Raw genomic sequence first — 20,685 nt, forward strand, 5'->3', positions numbered from 1 at the left:
ACTGTAATATTTACACAACTTAGACAGGCTGGGATGAAGCTCTCCCTGAGACAAACCTGACAACAGCTACAACTAGGGCACATTGTACCTCCAAAACAAATACATAAAATGAAATCTGTCCAAAGGGATCCTATGAAACTAAGTGCATTGTACAACTGTCCAGTGATTAAGGCCAACTGAAATAACAGAGAAATAGTGTACTCTTTTTCGCGGTGTTGAATAAATGAGACTGATAGGCTATTAAAACTGTTCCTGTACCGCAGACATCTTATACCCGTCTTCACGGTTGACGAAAGAGGCGTGGTGCAGGCTGTGCGCGCACGCACAGGTTATGTCATAGCATTACATCCTGCTGTTTTAAGGGATATCGAGCATTCAGCAAATTTAAAGGGTTTTTTTATCAGCGGAAATTATCGGCAGAAAAATGACGATATGGCATTTTCAAGCCATTATCTGCCGATACCGATAACATGCCGATAATATCGTGCATCCCTAATTCTTGTAGTTGTTCTGGGTTTCTATGTAGTAGTTTTCTGTCTCTGTCTTTTGTATTTGTAGCTGTTTGTCTTCGTATTGCGTATCTATGTTATTTTTTAAATTTAAATTGTCATGTTGCGTCCCTTTGTATATAGTGAAATGGCTTATAGTCTTTTTCCTTTCTTTGTTTTCAAACCTGAAATATTTAAGTCAAATCCAGCTCTGGCACAGTCATCTATCCCTGTGCTTGATATTATCACAAGAATGCTTCCTTAACAGCAGGAGTCATGCAGTTTGGAGTTAAGCGTTAGAACTTAAAGCTGACAGAGGTAAAATACATTGCTTATAGACAGGAAGTCGCTTCCATTTGCTGCAAGACAACTTCAATCTAAAGTTACACACCACGACAGCATCAGCCTCGCCACAACACAGGAAGCCTGCAACAACCTCGACTCGACATCAGAGTGGCATCACGCAGCAATCTCAGTTTGTCTCATCAGGCTCTTGTTTTAGCCGTGAAACACTTGGATTATTATTTACAGCTCTTTGTTGTGTCATACAGCAGCAGCAAACATGATACAAAATAACAAGATGTTGTTGTTAGCAACTATTTCATGAGTAAAGTTACTATTTGTGTTCTTGTTGTAGCCAAATTGTTAAATCTTCAAGACCAGCGTTAGTGACCTTATTCACGTTTACATCCTTTTTGCAGTTAAAAATGCAATATTGAATAAAAAACATTTTAAAGTAAATAACAGAAAAAATAATTTACTGAGCTCTATGACAGTTGGATTTGACAAACAATATCCTGTTGAATTTGGAAAAAAAGTGTCATTTGACAAAAAGAAGGGAAAGTCCGTGCGACACAAATGAATCAGAACACATTCTCAATCTAAAAACAGACTAAACAATTAGTTAAATCATGTCCCAGGCTGTCGAACCCATGAGGCCCCAGTGCTGGATAATAACTTGTCTACTTGCCTGATTTTGTTTCCATAAATTTCCCGTCATTGAACGTCTCTCAATCGTCCTTGAAGCAGTTTTGTGTCTGAGCAGCCGGAGTCGTAGAGCTCAAACTGCTGCTGTCTTCATGTACTGTTTCTTATACCTACCGCACTCTTGTTTCCTGTTCTGTGTGTGTGTGTGTGTGTGTGTTTGAGTGTGTGTTTCTCTACCAAAGAGAGGCACCCAGTGATACATTACAGCACTAAAGGCCACAAGAAATGGGAAGTGTGACTGATCATACTTCCCAATGTACTATTGATATTTGTGCATTCTTTTTATGGCACCTCACTGACAGGGGGTGGGAAGGAAAAAAGTGATCAAGTGGTGACTCGTTTTTGACATTACATCACAGAAAAACTAAAAATAACACAAAAAAAATATTTTTTAAAGTATTGTTTTAAGCAGAAGAACAGAAGGCACATAAAAGAAGAGAGAAGAGGAAAGCTTTAACAACTGAATAAATTATGAAACCATTATGACTGTAAAACAAAACCACAGTTAATGTCCATCGATTTCTATATGTACTTGCATTTATTATTGCTGTCAGCCGGGCACTGCTTTGTCAGATGTGAAGCACGTGTATGCCCTCTGCTGGATTTTTGAGTCAAAAACAATCAACAGTTTTTTTCACAGAAACTTTTTAGAAAATTGTTTATTATGTTGAGGTATATCACAAATCTGGTGATGTAAGAATTTAAATCCATCCCTTTTGGCCCTCTTTTTATGGAGATAAGATTGACTTTAATAGCATGTTAGTAGACTTATAAAATCAATATATATTTTTACTTATTTTACCAGTAAACATGACGTTTCAGAAATTTACACTTGAGGTATTCTTGATATCATAAGAATGCTTTTAAATCACATGTACACTAATTTTCTGTGTATTTATGGTGTTGTAAAATTGGGCGTATTCGCTTCTAAACGTCTGTAAATCACAACTAATTGACAAGTTACACATACAGGCTGCAAATAATAGCAATTTCTATCATTTCCGTTTCTTGTTTTCTCTGCTTACACCCCTGGTATGATCAGTTTGTGTGTATAAAGTGACAAAGTATCTATTTAGCCCTGTAACTGTAAATGTTAAATGCCCTGCTTTCAAACAGCTGTAACTGCCGATAATACTTTATTATATCATCACGACGGATGACACGGCTGACGAAGTCATGACTGTGATAGCGATGATTATTTGGGTTTTTCATTGTACAGAAGGGGAAGCCCCGCACAAGGCAGGGCATCAAAAAATTAGGTTGAACTCATATTGTTCCTCTCCACGGAAATCTTTAGTAAAAGGCGAAAGATTTATACGATCTGAAGAGAAACATGAGTGTACTGAGGAGTAAAAGTTTAAGTGTGCCGAGTGATTCTCCGACATACCCACTACAGTGAAGGTGTCAGTGTGCCCATAAAAGTACCTATGTATGATGTATATAATAAAAGTATGTGAAGACGTAATTGGTTTGACTACAGTAAGTTAGATAAATTAGTTTCCAATATATATATATATTTGCGAACATTTGAGATGTTGCGCGCGGTGCATGATGGGTACAAGAACGATAATCTCGATTATTCGCGGTACTTGGACAGTTTTGCTGGCCTTTCGATTGAACAAAATAAAACAATTTCAAAAAAACCAACTGGTTTAAAAATGTAAATTAAAACAATTTTAGACGGACGTAAAAGAACTGTATAAACCATACGCATGCGCTGTACGTCAAAATGGAGTTGCTTCCGTATTAGCACAAAAAGTTTCCCGGTCTATAACAGTTAGTGTTGATGTAGCTCTTCTAAAGTTTCGTCGATTTCCCGGTCTAAATTGAGTCATCTTCAAGGGGACAAAGGGTCGAAGAAGCATTTTCAGACGATAAAACAGACCCAAAAGTGAAGATCTGTAAAATGTATGCCATCAACAGGCGCTCTTGTTCTATAAATAAACGGACTAGGCGAAGTTTTGACTGAAGATAAGGTCTCGTGTCCTTCCGTTACACACAAAAAATAAGCATTTTTATTTGAAAAAGTAAACTAGTTTTTCTTATTTTCTGTATTCAAATCTCATCACGTGTTCACATACTTTTTATTCAACGTACATTATATAGCTTCTTTTATGGGTACACTGACACCGTGACTGTAGTGGGTACGTCGGAGAACGACTCTGCACACTTTGTCCCTTAATCTTCAGTACACTCTTGTTTCTCTTCAAATCGTATAAATCTTTCGCCTTTTACTAAAGATTTCCGTGGAGAGGAACATTAAGAGTTCAACCTAATTTTTTGATGCCCTGCCTAGTGCGGGGCTTCCCCTACTGTTAAATATAAAGCCCATGTAAGACATTAATAATATCTGTGTCTGATAATATGAAGATACAGAATTTGAGTAGTTTGGTAATAAGTTCTAACACTTGACATTGCCTCGTTTTGTGGTTGTTTCTTAATTGATTCCCCAAGTCTTGTTTAATACCCCTTATAATTTTAGTTTTGTGTGATGTTGCATGCTGCTTGATTGGTGTGTTTACTCAAATGATAGCACAGTAGTCCTGGAAGCTGAAGTGTTGCAGAATGGCTTGATAACATGTTGCAGAGTGTGAGGAACAGGGTGTTTCACAATGGCCTAGCAGCACATTTTCTTCTCAGGATCTGTGATAGCATTCCCCTCTTGAAAGGCTTTTGCTCTGCAGGAAACATTGTAAACCAATGCTTTAGAGAGGATTGTAAAATAATAGGCCATTTATGTTATAATCCTTCCTAAGGCATTGCTTAACTGTCGCATGACTGCAGTGAACACAAAGAGTCTCTCCCACTCTTCAAATAAAGGAATACCTTCAAGGATGTTTCTAAATCCACAATACTTGTCCCAGTAACCTTTATGATGATGAGTGTTTGTTTGGCTTTCAACACAGATGGGTTTTATTTGTGGTAATGCCACACATTATTTATATAATCTGCAAAATTACAAAAGTGAACTGTTAATATGCTTACCAGCTTGATTCCATAAATACAATTATCATGATTACAGAACATAAAGTTGTGTCACAATCAAAATGTTAAAAGTACACCAGACAAATGGCTGTTTTGTGCAAAAACATCATCAATAGAGGACGTACAGAAAATACAGTTCTCGACATCAAACTGGCAGGGTCTTGTGTACATGTAAAGAAACAGTAAAATATTTAATCGGCTCTGGGGTGCAGCTTCCATGCAGTTAACAGCACTTTAACATCATGATATTTCCATTTCTTCATCTTGTTAACAAAGATTAAAAATAAGAACCTTCTCTCCTCCTGGTTTTGAAATCACACTGATGTTAGTAATAAATTACCTGGCAGTGAGTGCGTCCATACTGCACTTTAGACCAGAATTAGGCTTTTAAAACTGTTTTAAAGTGGGCACACCATGAAAAATTGTGACCTTGGTCCATCTACATCCAAAGGATTGATTGGTTGTACTTTGCTTTTTGGTCATCTGTTCAAATATAAATATGTGTTAATATAAAAATAAGGCAGGTTTAATGTTCTTCTCAGTGGGATTTGTGACCCAACTGCATTTTTCTCCGTCCACAAAGCCACATGTTCTGGTTCATATTCTTACACACACGGCTGAGCAGTAAGACATCAGCTTTTCTGCTTCATTTCCCTCAAAGCTTTTAAAACAGGGATTGTAAAATCAACATTTTAAAAGTGTCTTTGTGCAGCTTTCTCTCAGTTCATATGGCCTTGACATCAATAAGGTGGCCATGCTGGGCCCCTTGCCTCAGGGTCTTGATCCCCTGCAGCTTGCGGCCGTGAAGTGTGAAGCGAGACCAGGCGGCCAACTGGAGCAGGGCACAGGTGATAGGCACAAACACTAACATGTAGAAGCAGCCCAGGCGTAGAGGCGGAGTCCCTGAGCCGGAGGCAACGTCAGGCACAGAAACCAGAGAGTCCTTCACAGGTTCCCTCTCAAAAATATCATAACCTGGGTATGAGAAAAAGAATCGTTCTTTCAATGTCAGCAAAACACAAGTTAATTTTCATTTTCAACTACTTTTTACTTAAGGATAAATAGCCATTCTTCAATCTTTTGAAAGTTCATTGCAGACTAAAGAGCAGCAAAACAATTCAATAAATCGAATATAATTGGTTTTGGATGGCTAAGCTATTAGGTTACATGAATAAACTTGTAATAGGTTCACTTGAATACATTGCACAAAATAATAGTGTTTCCCTATTAAAGTGGTAGTTTTTACACTTTGGGGAAACATTTATTTGCCCTGTCCCTTAGAGATAGACGAGAAGGTTAAGACCGTACTAATGTCTGCACATTTAATATAAAGCTACAGGAAGGAGACAGTTAGCTTAGCATAGCATAGCATAGCATAGCATGAAGACATAAAGCAGGGGAAGCAAATCTTGCTTTGACCAAATGTAAAACTACGTAGATGTAACTTTCCGCAAGAATGCAAATAACCATATTTCCAAAATAGTGTAGATTGTTGGTCCAGTCTGGACTGTAATAATACTGATTTAAAAAAAACAATAAAGTTCACTTTGAAGTCTACAAATTAGGAAAGGATAGGAACAAAGTGAAAGTTACGGAACACTGGTCTAAGCTATAAGTGCTACTGCTATAAGTATTTAGTGTGACTCTTTCCATCTATACCTGTGTAAGCACACAGCAGCCAGGTGCCAATGAGTGGGGCGAATGTCTGGCCAGGTTTGGTCACCAGGGCTACCATCCCGAAGAGGAGTGCGGAGGTGGCCTGCTGACGCTTGTTCACCACAAAATCCTCGTCCACCAGATCAGAAATGACCAGCTTCAGCAGCTTGCACGTCCCCTCTGTAAACACCCGGTTACTGTGAAGGAAGGGAAGATATGTGTAATGAAGTTTGTGAAAACACATTAGTGGAGTTCTAATTTTAAAGATGTTTAATAATGTAAACAGAAAAAGCAGTTGTTAATGAGGTGTAGACTAATTAAGGTTTGTTAATTATCATTTAGAATGTCTCTGTTTGTCTCTAAGAAGGGGAAAGGTGACAGTTTCAGGCCTTACATTGAACACTAAGACGTGCCTGTGTGTTTAAAACAACACGGTATTGTTTGAAATAATATAGTAATACAATAACAACAACTTGCAACTGATATGTTTTTAAATAAGCTTAGTGTATAAAATCATTCCCCTAGTGTTGACAACTATCATAACTTTGACGTACAAAATGAAACACACTCCATCAGCTCTGCTGCTCAGTGCTAGAGGGCATTTAAATCCTGGCCTCCCTACTCTGTTGCTTTACCTTTACTCCCATTAAAGAGTTAATTAAGAGTTAATTACAACCTTAATCTTTTCTATATGAAGGGTTGTTTGTTGTGGACTTTATCCTTATCCAAATGGGGGCACTATGGATAGAGAGTGTGTGTTGTTTTCTGCAGGCAACTTAGATTTGTTTCTCAAATCATATCTTTAAGCCTTCCTGGGACTCCTATTTGCAAGCGATCAGATTTAATTTGTGTTTTCAGATAGTCTGTAGAAGCTATGTAGGTTTCAGCAACTAAGCATGCTTGTGTTGCAGCCTTCAAACAGGAAAACATAAGAAATCATGGCAATCCATCATCTCACCCTTCAGATAATGTTTCTGAAATGTCGCAGAACTCGTCTGTCAGACTCGGCAACAGCAGAAGCCGTTCTGCTCGGCAAGTCTGATTCATTTCTGTCAGTCTGGATATGATGTGTTTTTGTGTGGCGCGTTTGAGAGCCACAAAAAACATTTTAAGCTTTGATTTGGGTGGACAAAGAGTCTAGACTTGAGACACGTCTGTGGAAATCTGTGTGGATTGGCTTTTCAAACTGCCTTAAATATGGCATGGGTAAAAATCAATCTAAACAAGGCCATGGTGAGGGTCAGAGGCACAAACTGGAGCCAAGTCAACATTTTCAGGGAAAAAAAACTTGATGCAAAGAAAAGATAACTCAATATTTGGAAACAACATGTGACGACAAATGTTGACTTAACCCTGCCAGGCTCTGTGCGATCCTATTTGTCCTGGATGTGTGCTGCAGTGCGTTTGTGTATTCAGCTTTAGAAATGATAAAAATAAACTAGCAAACAAAAAAGTACAAGCTGTCACACATCTGATCTCTGATGTGTGTGTGTGGCCATACCTAGCAATGAAGATGCACAGCAGATAAATGTGGTCAGCCCCTGCCAGCAGCATAGCCACACTAAGTCCCAGTTTGAGCATAAATAGCCAGCGGATAACCTGGTAAACCCCGTAACGCTGGCACAGTGTCAGGAAATACAAGTTGTTCAGGTGGGGGGCAATGTAAGAGATGCCTGCGTGGGAGCAAAGCAGAGCTACATTAAATAAAAAGACTAAACAGAAAGAAGGAAAGAACAGATAAAGAAAAGCAAATTAATATAAAAATGATTTTCTCTACTGACTCAATAACATCAGATCCTAAAGATTCAGGAGATTCTTTTTCATTTCCACTTCAATAGTTTTCTGAGATCTTACTGAATCTTGGATGTGATTAGATCAAACTACTGCCCTGAATTCAAATAGCAAATTATTTGCAAGAAATGTGCTTGAATATAAAAAGGCTTGTATGGCACCAGCTTGCTGGCTGCTGGTGTTTTTCATACAGGCACACGTGTAAAACCCAGTAAATAAGAAAAACTAACTCTTGGACTTTATTTCAACATCATTATTCGAGTCCTAGCCTGGATAGTCCTGTATTTATAACTGTGTCTGTTCTTGGCACTTGCATTACCCTACATTGAATAAGAAGACTGGCATTGCTTGTCCTTTAGAAGCAATCTTACCGAGTAAGATGGAACCCGTAGAGGCAGAAATATTGTCAGACAGGAGATGTTCCAGGAAAAGAGGGAAGAAGTTGCTGTTAAAATGGCAGTGAAACACCTGTAGGGGGAGCAGAGACAAAAGGAAGGGAATATAATAAATTGCAAGTAAAAGCTATTTAGCTTCTGTATAAAAGGAGAACGTTTCATGGATTTTCTGAAATATTGATAGTTAAGTCACATGAGATCATCGTTTTTCCACTTGCAAGGATGTCACAAGTTGTAAAGTTTTTAAGCCATCAGAGACATCTTTGATAATTATTAATCTCTCCATCTAATCATTCTCTGTAAGTTTTCTGTTGTAGAAACTATAAACATATACAAACATACATTTTTGACAATTACAGGATTATTTTTCTGATTAAGCACTATGACAACCTCAGACAATAGGATAAACATTTTTACTTTTGTCTTTACAATCCAACCTTAATTCTGGATTAATTTCCCCTTATTTCTAAGGACATTTTTATCAGGTCTTTCCAATTTATCTCTCCCTGCATATTTGATGCGAGTAGTATTTTACCTGTACAAGGTTCATTGACACAAACCACAAGAAGTTCTTGTGTTTTGAGAGCTGCTTTAGGTACTGTCCGATGGTGACAGGTTTGTCTGGGTGTGTCAGTGGAGCATGGCCAACACTCAAGCTGGGAGAAAGAAAAACAAAACAAAAAGGTGTGAGGAGCGAGATAGAGAAGAAAAATACAAACAGTGTCCATTGAACATCACTACATCAGTTACAAAGAATATCCTGGTCTATAGCAGATCCTTACTCCTTGAGTGTCTGTGCCTCGTCCAGTTTTGGAAGGACTTCCTTTTGGAAACGATGCCGTAACAACCGAGATACCAAGAAAAAGCCCAAAATGGAAAAAGCTGCCAGAGTCACGCAGAAGAGACGAAAGGAGTAGAAATCCTCCTTGTCCCAGAAGGAGTACGACAGGAATACTGAGAACGAGCCCAGAGCGCTGAACACTGAGCAGTGGAAGTTGAGGCGTGTGCGATCAGCAGCTGACACAGCGAGGTCAGCCAGCAGGGCGCTGTGGTGGAGGTCCACCATGGTGAGGAAACCATCGTACAGACACAGGCACAGCAGGAACTGCAATCCTGGACTGGCCCAGGCCACCCAGAAGGCCAGGAAGGACAGGGCGAAGAGGGGGCCATTTGTGGAGAGGGCTTTTAGGCGCTTTAGCACCACCTCTGGAGATGTGATCTGAGAGCCTGACCTGGGTGGAAACAAAGGGAAAAATGAAAGACATCATTAGAAATTACATAAAAACACACGTTTTTAGATAATTAAGCAACTTATCAGATGCAAAGAGACGGATGTTTTAAAAAGGGACAACACTGCCACACCTAGTTAGATACTCTCAAGCTATTTGAATCTCTTCTGTTTTATGAGGAGTGATTTTAGCATAGCAAATAATAGTGAAAACATCTGAAAAAAGACACAAAAAAGGGAAGTGTTGCGCAGCCCTGCTGTAAAACACCAGGCCAATGAGGTAAAAGGGAACACGTATAACCATTTTTTTCCAGGAAATAACATGATCACCTTGGTTATGTCAATAGGGAGTCATAGTTTGCTTAACCATAATAAAAGTCAAACACAGATGGCAGACTATGTTTGAAAACTCATGTTCTGATGACGTATTTACCGCGGATTACGCAGGTTACTTCAGCTTATTAAAGAATTAATGATGACACATGAGCATGAGTGGACATACTGTATGTCATTGACGATATTAGATGATGTGTGCTAGAACAACAGTAGTAGAAATTTAAAGGTTGACAGGCAGGCCAGGACTGATTGGAGGGCATTCAGATGTCAGAAGAAAGGATTTGATATCCTTCATGTCAGGATTATTTTACACAACAATATAGTACATGTCTAAATACAAATATATTCACAGAGCGTGTTGCTCTAGGTTTCAAAAAGTGGCAGAAACATACAAGGACAGAAAATTGGCAGTTAACCTACTGGCCTCTTTTCACAGTGAAAGGAGGAAGAGTCTGTTGCTATAATTTGCTCTTTTACAAAACAGGAAAAACTCTGTTCACTGTTCTCAGACAAATGTTTTAAATGTTTACTTGTATAAATTTTTTTTATTTATATCACTGTTTTCTCGTAGAAACGGGAGGAGGACGAGCAGATGGAGACACTTACTGAGGAGAGCTGAGGAAGGAGCGATCACTCAGCCAGCCAAAGAGAGGGTCGTTCAGACTGTTCCATATCAGGAACACCGTCTGTGGAGCAGCGGAGAAAACAGAAGACAATATTTTACAGATAATGAACACATAAATAACAATTAAAAAAGACCTAATGGCCCATAGTTTTCCATACCAAAACAGATAACTTTATTTTAGAACTAAAATACTGTACTACATGAGTCTTGTAGTTTTGGAAATGCTCAGGCTCATTTCAATTGTTGTTTTTAAGGAAGGAAAATTGTGGTCAAACATGGTGGCCACCTAGAACCAGTTTGCAGGACCATCATACAACCTTATAAAACCACTGCTGATGCACATCGACAGAGGCCTGGCAAATTAGTGCTACATTTCAAGCCTTGTCTACAGGTGAAAAATAAGCTCACATGTTAAATTGACACATCCATGTTGGTCTATTGTCACTCACCTCTCCCACCCAGAAGGAGACTTTATCGATCTTGTAGACGGATACAAATGTCTGCACATAGTAGAGCAGGAACACATTGTGGAGGATGGAGGTAAACAAGGCCAAAGAGCCGTAGAGCACTGCAGTAGAGAAGAGACTTTGCCAGCAACCCCAGACCCTCCTGCCCATTCTTCTTCCTCAATCACTCTGCTCTCTCTTTCTTTTTGCTCCGCGCCAAGCTGCAATCATCTCAGGGCCTGGCCGACCCGGGGTCACCACCTCATCATAGCCTGCAAAAACACAGTGCAGGTGTATTAATCCATTTAGACTTGACAGAAACTTTCTTCAAGTTATATTCAGTTTAGTAGACTAAGGAAAAAAGATTCTCTCATCCTGTAGAAAAACGACTCTAGTTCTGAATATGCTGAAAATATTTCAGGGCATTACTGGAATTTACTGCAGAATATCAGGGTTCAAACTTAGCATGAACAACACATAACAATATTAACATGCCTCTCTCTAAATACAGAGTTTAACTAAAAGCAAAAAGAGCTATTTATAAGTAAGTAAGGCTGTGGGCCACATTTCCTTTCTCCTCTGGCCCACGCCCAGCTGTGGAGTTTGTGTGCGTACAGCTCAGTTATTTTTATGACCACTTCTAACCCTTCCACCCTACTGTCCCAGTGTTCCCATAAAAATCTAGTCTTCTTCACAGAAGAATGACAAAAGGAGAGTCATACAATACTCGGTCCTTCTTTTCAGGCTTTAATGTGCTAAGGTGTCATATTCAACATTTGCAGTCTGAGAGTTACACGAATTGTGAATGCTTAAGGATCAATATAAGACAGTGCTTTATTAATATAATTCGGTATCAGATGCAAGAACTCACAGGCTTGGAAAGCACACAATGTTGTCTCTATGCCACTCCCCCTGTGATTACCGAGTTTCCCACAATGAATGCAAATCCTGCACCAGTTTTACTGGCATTGTTTCCTTTTGAAGCCTGGAGTGCAGTCTCATGCATAAGAAGAAAGAATTCACTTACACATACCATCAGGCTCTTACTCCACACCTGTCTGCCACAGGCTGAGACTTGCCCTGAATGCAAACATCAGCTCATATGTTCAGTAGGGAGCCATATAATAACTGATAATAACAGTGTCTCAAGGTGATGTGATTCTTTGTGTCTGATTGCACCGCAATGTAACATATAAGCAAAGCTGTGAAACCACAACCTCCTATCATGATCTATGTGAGATTGCAAACCAAACCAACCTTCCTATAGTGCAACAAATCTTTCCAGCCTGGTTCCTATCAGATCCAAGCAGTGAGGCAGGATGACTCCCAGCTGCATGCACCATATCACATCTCTAACACACACACAGTATCTTACTAAATCAGAAAACGCCTGCTCCCCTTGGGAAAAGGCAACAGAGCATCTACAAATATCCAATTCATGTCCTCTCAGCCACAACAGATTCAGAGCCACTTCCACCTGTGGAGAGGTTTCTTAGGAGGGAAACTGTGAACAACTTGTTGTATTTAATCTTAAAGCAAAAAGATATGGTCGCAAAACAAACGATGACTCCCTATCTCAAGACAGATAAGCAGAAAAAGGCAAAAGAAGTATCAGTAATCGCATTTACACCACTTTATGCACACATTTAGATAACAAATGTGAGTTTTAAAATAGAAGCTGGATGCAACAACCCTGATGTTATCCACTGGATCGGTTAGCAGTTAGTGAGCAGATTTTAAACTGTTCTATGGATTTTTTTTCACAGCACACATTTTGACTTCTAACAGGAGGAAAAGCACAGGTAAAAGGCCTGTATATAAGCTGGAACAGTAATATAAGCATTTAATAAAATTGGAAAAGGCTAATAAAGGACAATATTTGACCAGGAGTATTCTGTTTGAGCTATTTAACATACCAAACCCACAGTTAAGGACGAGTACTGTTGCTTATAATTGACAATAAACTTATAAGGATTTGTTTGTTGATTTCTCACTATCTAATAACATTAGTGATACCACCGGCTAGCTAGTTAGCGTACTAGAAAATACGCTCGGGGATTTTTTCTGTCATATTCGTCAAAGAGACAACTAACATCTCTAAAATGTTGTAGTCTGCTGTGTCTGTCAATGGCAGCTGGCAAAATCGATAGGTTAGTTGTAAGGCAATAATCGACATTGATTGGGCTTTAGAACCCAGCCAACTTCCGGTAACGGTTAGTCTGATTTTACTGCTAACACTAGCTAGCTATTAGCTGGTTAACGATAACAGGCTGCATTTCTAGAGATAAGCACATTTTAAAAAATATCTTTAAGTATGTTGACATCATGGTAAATAAATGTTACATACCGAAGAAAGAGCTGTTAACCCGACCTAATAAATCGTGTTCGTCTCGTCGGAGAGCTAACTTGTTGGCTGTGTCTCTCGTGCTAGTCAGCAGCAGCTGTGTGTGAGTAACTGGCCGGCGCGAGCAGTACCACGGAGGCAGACAGACCACGTCACTGCAACCACTGAGATTCGTGACGACCGTAAACTGTAAATGGGTTTCCCAGCAGTGTGAGTATTGAGCAGTGTACACAAACAGGTAAGACTAACAACGCCACCTAGTGCTAAATAGACAGATTAATAATACAAAATATAAACAAATTACTTATTGTAAGCTTTAACATTACATGACAAGCAATGATTAGATAATTGAGCATCTCTTTCCACATTTGCAATTAAAAATGTAAGCAATATACCACTTATATGACATTTCTTTCGTATTTGTACACGAACTACTACATTTAAATGGTCGTATGTTTGGACAATTGTGGTTCAAACTGTAGGAAACAATTTTTAATTCAAAATTGCAATTTTGCACAGCTTTCTAGTTTAACTCGTAAAGATCAAGCATAATAGGCCCAAATTACACATATTTCTGTTTTCTACATCATCTGAATATATTGTTCCAGTCCAGGTATCTCCCTTAACATATTTCAATGAAAACTAGGACAGAGTAGGTGAAAACACACGGTTGCTTTGGTTTGAAAATTAACTGTGGGAATGACCATTTGTGACTAGATATGAACTATATAAACATACAGATACATGGGTCTACTAGTAGGCTATTTGGGTTAAGACCTCTCAAACACCTACAATAGGGGAATTTACATGGAGCTTCAAAACCCCTTTGTATTAATTGAATGGATTGTATTAAATATGTGTCTTTCCATATCTTGTCCAGCAGAGGTCAGTCACAGGGCACATATAATTTGTATATTGTCCTTCAAGTTTAAAGACAGTAGGGCACATTGTTATACTGAGAAAAGTGTTTTAAACAATTTCAAGAAACAAGAACAACTCTATAATACCCATAAAAAGGTTTAAGTAAGTGTTTCAGTTATATTTTTATGTGGATTTTACAGCTTTCAGCATCAACACCCAAATAACATTACATTATTCAACTGTATTAGTTATTTCAAATCATGAAGAACCATTTTTAAAAACTATTGACCATCTGACAAAGACTCTTTGAGTGTCCAGGTAAACAACAACCATGTGTAACGTACATAAAGAACACATATGGACAGAATAATACTATTATTATCTAACCAGGAGAAAACTGAAAGATATTTTTCTAAAATATTGAAATATCCAAAAGTAGCCCAAGTATTCAAATAAGGAAAAGCTGCAACAAGAGATGAGGAAACAGTATGGTCACAAGATAAGACAGGGTGACTTATATAGGCTATGAATCCAGTGTGTGTGTGTGTGTGTGTGTGTGTGTGTGTGTGTGTGTGTGTGACAGGAGGTGGGGGGAGTCTTGGTTGTGTGTGAACACTGGATAACTGCAGCAGCAGCAGAGCAGCTCGGTGTTTCGCCGCGGAGAGGACGACTCAGAGGATTTTTGTGGACTCCAGGAAACAAGCAGGTGAGGCAGTTTCTTCTTCGTGTTAAATTACGTACGTTTATGTGTTTGCTCCACTTTCCCTACGCACATACATTATGCACACATCCGTCTGTACGCAGGTGAAGGTGATTAAAGAGTGCGCGGGGCTGCTTTTTCCCTCGCGCTGCTGCAGTCCAGGTCGGACAGGTGCACATGGGCGGATGTTTGCGCTTACGTTGCATGCGCTGGACTGCTAGCACACTTTGGAAACCAGTTATTGCAATTAGCCATGTTTGTTTAAGTGTAACGATAAAATGCAGCAAGGACATGTGTGGAAGTGTTTTGTGAAGTCACTTTTCATACGGACTGACTGTGCTGTTCTTAAAGCTAAAGAAGTAATATGATAAAAAGTTAAACATAATATGCTTTATATTTCTGGATGTGTGTTCAGGCTGTGCTCTTACTGATGGTAGACGTAGAGCTAGATGTAGCAAGATGAGACAAAGCATGTGGAAGAGAGGAGGGGGAGTCATATCTAAAGTTGTTTATTGAAAAAGTTCGTTAAATCAACAATTTAAACGTATTAAATTTACAATTAACAATGATAAAGACAATTGGATAAGAAAGAGCTGCAATTTTGGTCATTAGTTTAACAGTGAGCCACCCTTGATAAGGGGTTAAGAAGCAGTTAGTAGAGGCGTTATTAATGGAAAATAGTTCTTGATTCATGAGATATAATTTATTATAAATCTCTGAGCAAGTAAAAGTCCAGCATTCAAGTCAGAGTACAAATATAAAAAGTACTTATAATGCATAATGCCCTTCCAGAGGGTTTTAATATAATGTGTATTGCATAATTGGATAACCACTGGTGCATTCATTTGTTAACAATATTTCAGTCTTGTGCTGGAGCTATTTTTGATTTGACAAATTTACTTTTGGATAGTTTAATATAAAACAGTAAGACTACTTTTGTTGATCGTGTGTCTATGCAAACTCTTTGATTGAACATGAACTAACCTGGCAGATTAATATATTAAAAAAGAGTACAATAGTCCTCTTATATACTGATATAGAAGTGAAAAATAGCTTAAAACGTAACTAAACTACTTAAAATCTTGCTTGAATACAGCAGTTGAGTAAATGTGTCAAGAGCTTCTGCCTCCCAGAGAAGCATCAGCAAGTCAACTGCAATTTTCAAATAAATTTTCCAGTCATAAATAATTCTTAGTGATACGTCAAGTCTGCAGCTGTAAATATTTATACGTTGTTGATAACTGGTTTAGTACCTCTACAGTCTATTTTCTCAGAAGGTCAGATGTCAAACCGTCCATCGGAGGTGTCTTCATGATTATTTAAAGAGCTCCCTATAAAGAGGATAAACAGCAGCCCCAACCTGGCAACCCAAAAGCTTTTGTTGTTTTACAATCTCATAAATAATCCATCAAGTATTAGTAATTGATTTACCTTATGAATAAAGCAATTTCATGCATAAAGGCTGTGGTATTAAAGAGCAGTACAGATGACCAGTTTACCCATTTTAATAAGTGACAAACTAAGACCATATACGACTATACATGCAACTAGCTGAGGCTGTACAGAGGCTGAAGAGAGCTATTATATCTAGAGTAGGCTTCACTCTTTTTATAATGTAGGAGAGCTCATGAGTTAAAAGTCATTTTTCCAATGAGTCATAAATGGATTTTTTTAGATGAAACCTCCGATTTTAGAATCTGAATTAGTGTTATCGCGTTTAAAGTGTTGACATATCTGAACAAGACTCCATATTATGACTCAACAATATCATGATTCATTCAATAACAGAACATGCACACAGCAGAAGAAAAAGCCTTTTTAAGTGTCTTTCTCAAATCATCATTTATCAGACAGACCCAAAAAAAACAATACTTCCATAACATCACTACTGTATATTTCCAGTGAACAAACAGGCTGATTATTTGCATCACAATCTTTATTTCGTGCTTCTCTGTGAAGAAGGATTTCTATACATCACAGTGAACGTGGCCCGCAGCGTGAACCCACTCATTATTTCCTTAATGTGCGATTTCATCTCATTTATGGTTCGGCTTTCTGCCAGCCCTCAATGGTTTGAGACACAGAAAGAAAATGTATTAATATCTCCTTTAAATGTAGCATATAAAGTACACAATCCCCTCCATGAAGTTACAATCATTCAGTCAATTGTAATCAAAAGGGAGGCAGTTTTTTTGGCATATTAAGAGAAGGGAAATACAAAAATAGCTCATCAGTTTTTATCAATCTTTCTGCAGAAATATCAATCTAAGTACTTTGCGAATCATTTCCCTCTCTGACAGCCTTTCATATTAGAAAACATCTTTCTCTTAAAACCTCTTCAAATTCAGAAGGCGAGAAGGATGTTTGATGAGCACCAGAGGCTACCGCTAAAATTAGGCTAAAATGTCCCAGCAGATTTCTTTGCAAACCTGTCTCTATGGATCAATGAACAGGAAGAGACTGATGAGGAGAAAAGGAGTTTCGGAAACCGCCTGCTGTTATGTTCGATTCCTCTCGTCTCCCGTCATGTATGACGCATCGCTCGTGTCACTGCCAAGGCCGACATGTTTACCTTTCCCTCCTGGAGCTTCATTGCTGTCGTCAGTGAGGAAACACAGCATACAGTCTATAGTCAGAGCTCGTGCCAGCTCATGGAGTACTGTACACACACACACACACACACACACACACACGACACAAATGCAGATGTGTTGAAACAACGCTGTGTTTGCTGTGGGCTGCATGAGGGCAGCAGCTGACAAAACCACACCAAAGGGCTTCTCACCAGCATGCCCGCGCCTCTGCTTGATCTGCTGTCGTCTGGTTTGCCACAGTTTTAGCCAACAGTGGTTTCGGAAGAGCTTATGAAGTTTGAAGCAGTCATCGAACAAGATTAAAGTAGTACGAGTATGTGTGAAAGAAGTTGTATTAATCCTTTTTGTGGCTCCAAAGGAAGCTGCACAACATCTCATAAAGTGACTCGTGATGTAATTTGAGTCAACATTGTGCAGAGGTGAGCTTACCACACCTCTAAAGCCGGCTTCTCTTCTTGAGAGTGTCTGAACAGGGAACCTGGCGAGTTGCATGATGGGAAATGTAGGTTGCAAGTTTTTTAAGTTTTCCAAAAGTAAGAAGAACGTGGGGCTGCATGGTGGTGCTATGGTTAGTGCTGTAGCCTCACAGCTAGAAGGTTCCTGGTTCGAATCCCAGTTTGGGTGAAGTGGGCCTTTCTGTGTGGAGTTTGCATGTTCTCCCCGTGCATGCTTGTGTTTCCTCCCGGGTACTCCGGCTTCCTCCCACACTCAAAAGAGTGCTTTGGAGGGTCCCTGTCTAGGGTGTGACCCCACTTTCACCCAGTGACAGCTGAGGCTCCAGCCCCCCTGTGACCCTGAACAGGATAAGTGGTATAAATAATGGATGGATGGAGAAGCTTACAACACCTCTCGAGCCTGCTTCTCTCTCTGATTGAGGTCATATCTTGAGGCTATGTTAACTGCTACTAGCATAACACATGTGAGTATCTGAACAGGTAGACCCGTGAGTTGCATTGTGGGTAATGTAGGCAGCAAGGAACAAGAACATGTTCAATAAAAGCATGATGTCCCTGGCTGTAATGTATCAATTTTGTATCAATCGGGCGCACTCTTTATTACTCAAGACCGCCTTTCTATGGAGCAACCTCCATCATGCGGTAGTTGACTGTCATCATCATGTGTATTTGTGGTTGTACAACAAAGGACGAATCATTAGCAAGCATTTATTGCTTTTAGGGAAGGGAGTCCTTCTAAAAGCATTACACAAATTAACAGTGCAGTCATTTTCACAAGTAGGAATGCCACCTATCTCATGTTTGATGACTGAGAAGCAGAACTGAACTACATCAATTCAAAGCCACAAGACATTTTTTCAGAGTTAAGGTTGAAGAGTAACGCTGAGCCAAATCCTTCCAGCTCTTCTCAAAAGAAAGCAGTGTGATCTTTCTTGTTGGTTCGTTTTCTGGTGAAACAATTTCAAGCTCGGTTGGACAAATTAACCAGAACTATCCAGAGCTCACAATCCAATCTGAAACTCCTTCTGTTTCTGTACATTGGTGATGAATTTCTGCTATGTTTACAGTTTGCTTGACCTTTGGAGCAGAAGTTGTACAAAGTAATCTAAACTCAGCGTTCACTTTCTGGTTTGGTCCGGTGCTTTCAAGGTCTTCATCTATGAATGGAGTTGAAAACATGTGAAAAATATTAAGAAAAGATAAGTGTATTAATGCCAAATTATCTGTAAACTCTTTACATAAGCATGCACAAAGCTGAGAACCATCAGTGCAGCTTCAGTTCCTCCTGGTTTAAGTTACTAAAGTGAATCAGTCCTAAAGCTTCTTTAACTTCAGACTGAGCAGTGGAAGGTTTCATGAAGCAAATGCATGGACATGACTTTGGGATATAGTCCAGGATAATCTCAAGGTGAGGGGATCCCTATCATCACGTACTCTTTCCCCTTCTCATCTCTCACTTTGTTATCTTCTAGGTCCGTTCGAAAGCTTAGCACCCAAACTGCTAACAGAGAGGTCATTAGCCTCATTGTGCTTCATACTGGGAGTGATTAGCAGCAGCAGCCGTGGAGATTAAAGCTGGGAATTCTCCAGTGTCACAACGCGGCGGAGCGGGATTCACAGCGTTGACCCTTTGATCAGTGACAGAGCCAGAGAGCGGGCAGCCAGGCGGAGATTGGGCTGATGGCACGGGGCCTAATCTCTAGATTATCCGTCATGCTGCTCCGGTGTGCACACTGCTAATTAAGAGGTGTACATGTGTGTTGCTGTATCACATCCGGGGGAGCATTATTTAACTCCCCAAACTTTTTAAATACTGTTTTATGTAACAGCACTTATGTAACTCACTTTGGGTAATTGGTTGTAATGAAGGAGCGATGGTGCGTATCAGTGAGTCATTTTCTTATCATGCTGTCAGGTAGGCAGGAAGGTTCATACAAAGCATCCCTTCTGCAGAGTTCATCATGATAGTGGTGTTTTGAATTATCTTCATAGGTGTCTATTTGTTTTAAACATTAAGGAAATTAAGAAATGCAAATGAACTAAGTAAAGTTACTTTTTTAAGCATTTTCTTTCATTACTTTCTACTCCAGCTTTTAAGCAGCTAAGGGGGCAACATTTACATCAGGTCATGTTTCCGCCAAATGAACCCTGAGGTGGTTTAGTTCATTAAAGCCTCCCAGGCCCAAACAGGCAAAGCTATCCGATTATTCACAAAAAAAAAAGAAAGATTTAGCCAAGAGTTGAAATCATCTCATGACCCTGTTACATATTTGTTCCACTGGAGGAAGGCCAACTACATGTTAAAACTAGCTGCACCTTGAGCAGCTGCAGCAGTAAAATACTGCTTCAGTATTAATGTGATAGTATTAATGATAATATTGATAATATTTGCTTAAGTTGGATTTGAATTAACTTTTATTTTTGGGGTATGTTTACATCGATGTATTGGTACTTTTACTCAATTAAAGTATCTGAGTGCTTACATCACCAACTTTAACACAACTTTAAGTTCTTCTTAAGTCTTAAAAAGTCAAGTATAGTTTTTCCTTCAGGTAGTATGTTAATGTTTTTAATTGGTTAACCTCAACAGCACTTTATATTCTGGATCAAACCACTCACACTGTTTTCTCTCTCTCTGCACAGACTCACTGCGTTCTCAGTTGGAGGATAATAAAAGACTCTGCATCCGTTTTGCTGCCTGGCGTACAGATCTACACTCCTCCAGTTCAGATTTGCGTGTTCAACAAATCGAGTGCAAACAAGCTGCCCTCTGGCCCAGGTCTGTGTGTTAAAC

At 39.2% G+C, this 20,685-nt stretch overlaps 1 protein-coding gene and 2 non-coding genes across 3 annotated transcripts; 1 reads left to right on the forward strand and 2 right to left on the reverse strand.

Annotated features, from left to right (window-relative positions):
- Positions 1-2,701: 2,701 nt before the first annotated feature.
- On the reverse strand, positions 2,702-2,816 carry LOC138594066 (U5 spliceosomal RNA). Its single transcript, XR_011308360.1, has one exon. It is a non-coding gene; the product is annotated as a U5 spliceosomal RNA (small nuclear RNA).
- An 849-nt stretch (positions 2,817-3,665) lies between these two features.
- Positions 3,666-3,780, forward strand: LOC138594064 (U5 spliceosomal RNA). The gene has a single exon (XR_011308358.1). It is a non-coding gene; the product is annotated as a U5 spliceosomal RNA (small nuclear RNA).
- A 593-nt stretch (positions 3,781-4,373) lies between these two features.
- On the reverse strand, positions 4,374-13,390 carry mfsd13a (major facilitator superfamily domain containing 13A). Its single transcript, XM_069664656.1, has 9 exons — positions 13,285-13,390; positions 10,941-11,209; positions 10,473-10,552; positions 9,085-9,534; positions 8,838-8,958; positions 8,279-8,375; positions 7,618-7,789; positions 6,120-6,313; positions 4,374-5,435 (listed from the first exon to the last, which is right to left on the reverse strand). Exons 2-9 carry the CDS (start codon positions 11,106-11,108, stop codon positions 5,185-5,187), a joined length of 1,533 nt encoding a protein of 510 aa, XP_069520757.1. The 5' UTR covers positions 11,109-11,209; positions 13,285-13,390; the 3' UTR covers positions 4,374-5,184.
- Between the last annotated feature and the right edge of the window lie 7,295 nt (positions 13,391-20,685).

The sequence above is a fragment of the Semicossyphus pulcher genome, unplaced genomic scaffold (genome assembly GCF_022749685.1).
Source record: "Semicossyphus pulcher isolate SPU_LCO1_2020_fin unplaced genomic scaffold, fSemPul1.0.p SCAF_16, whole genome shotgun sequence".
Lineage (NCBI taxonomy): Eukaryota > Metazoa > Chordata > Actinopteri > Labriformes > Labridae > Semicossyphus > Semicossyphus pulcher.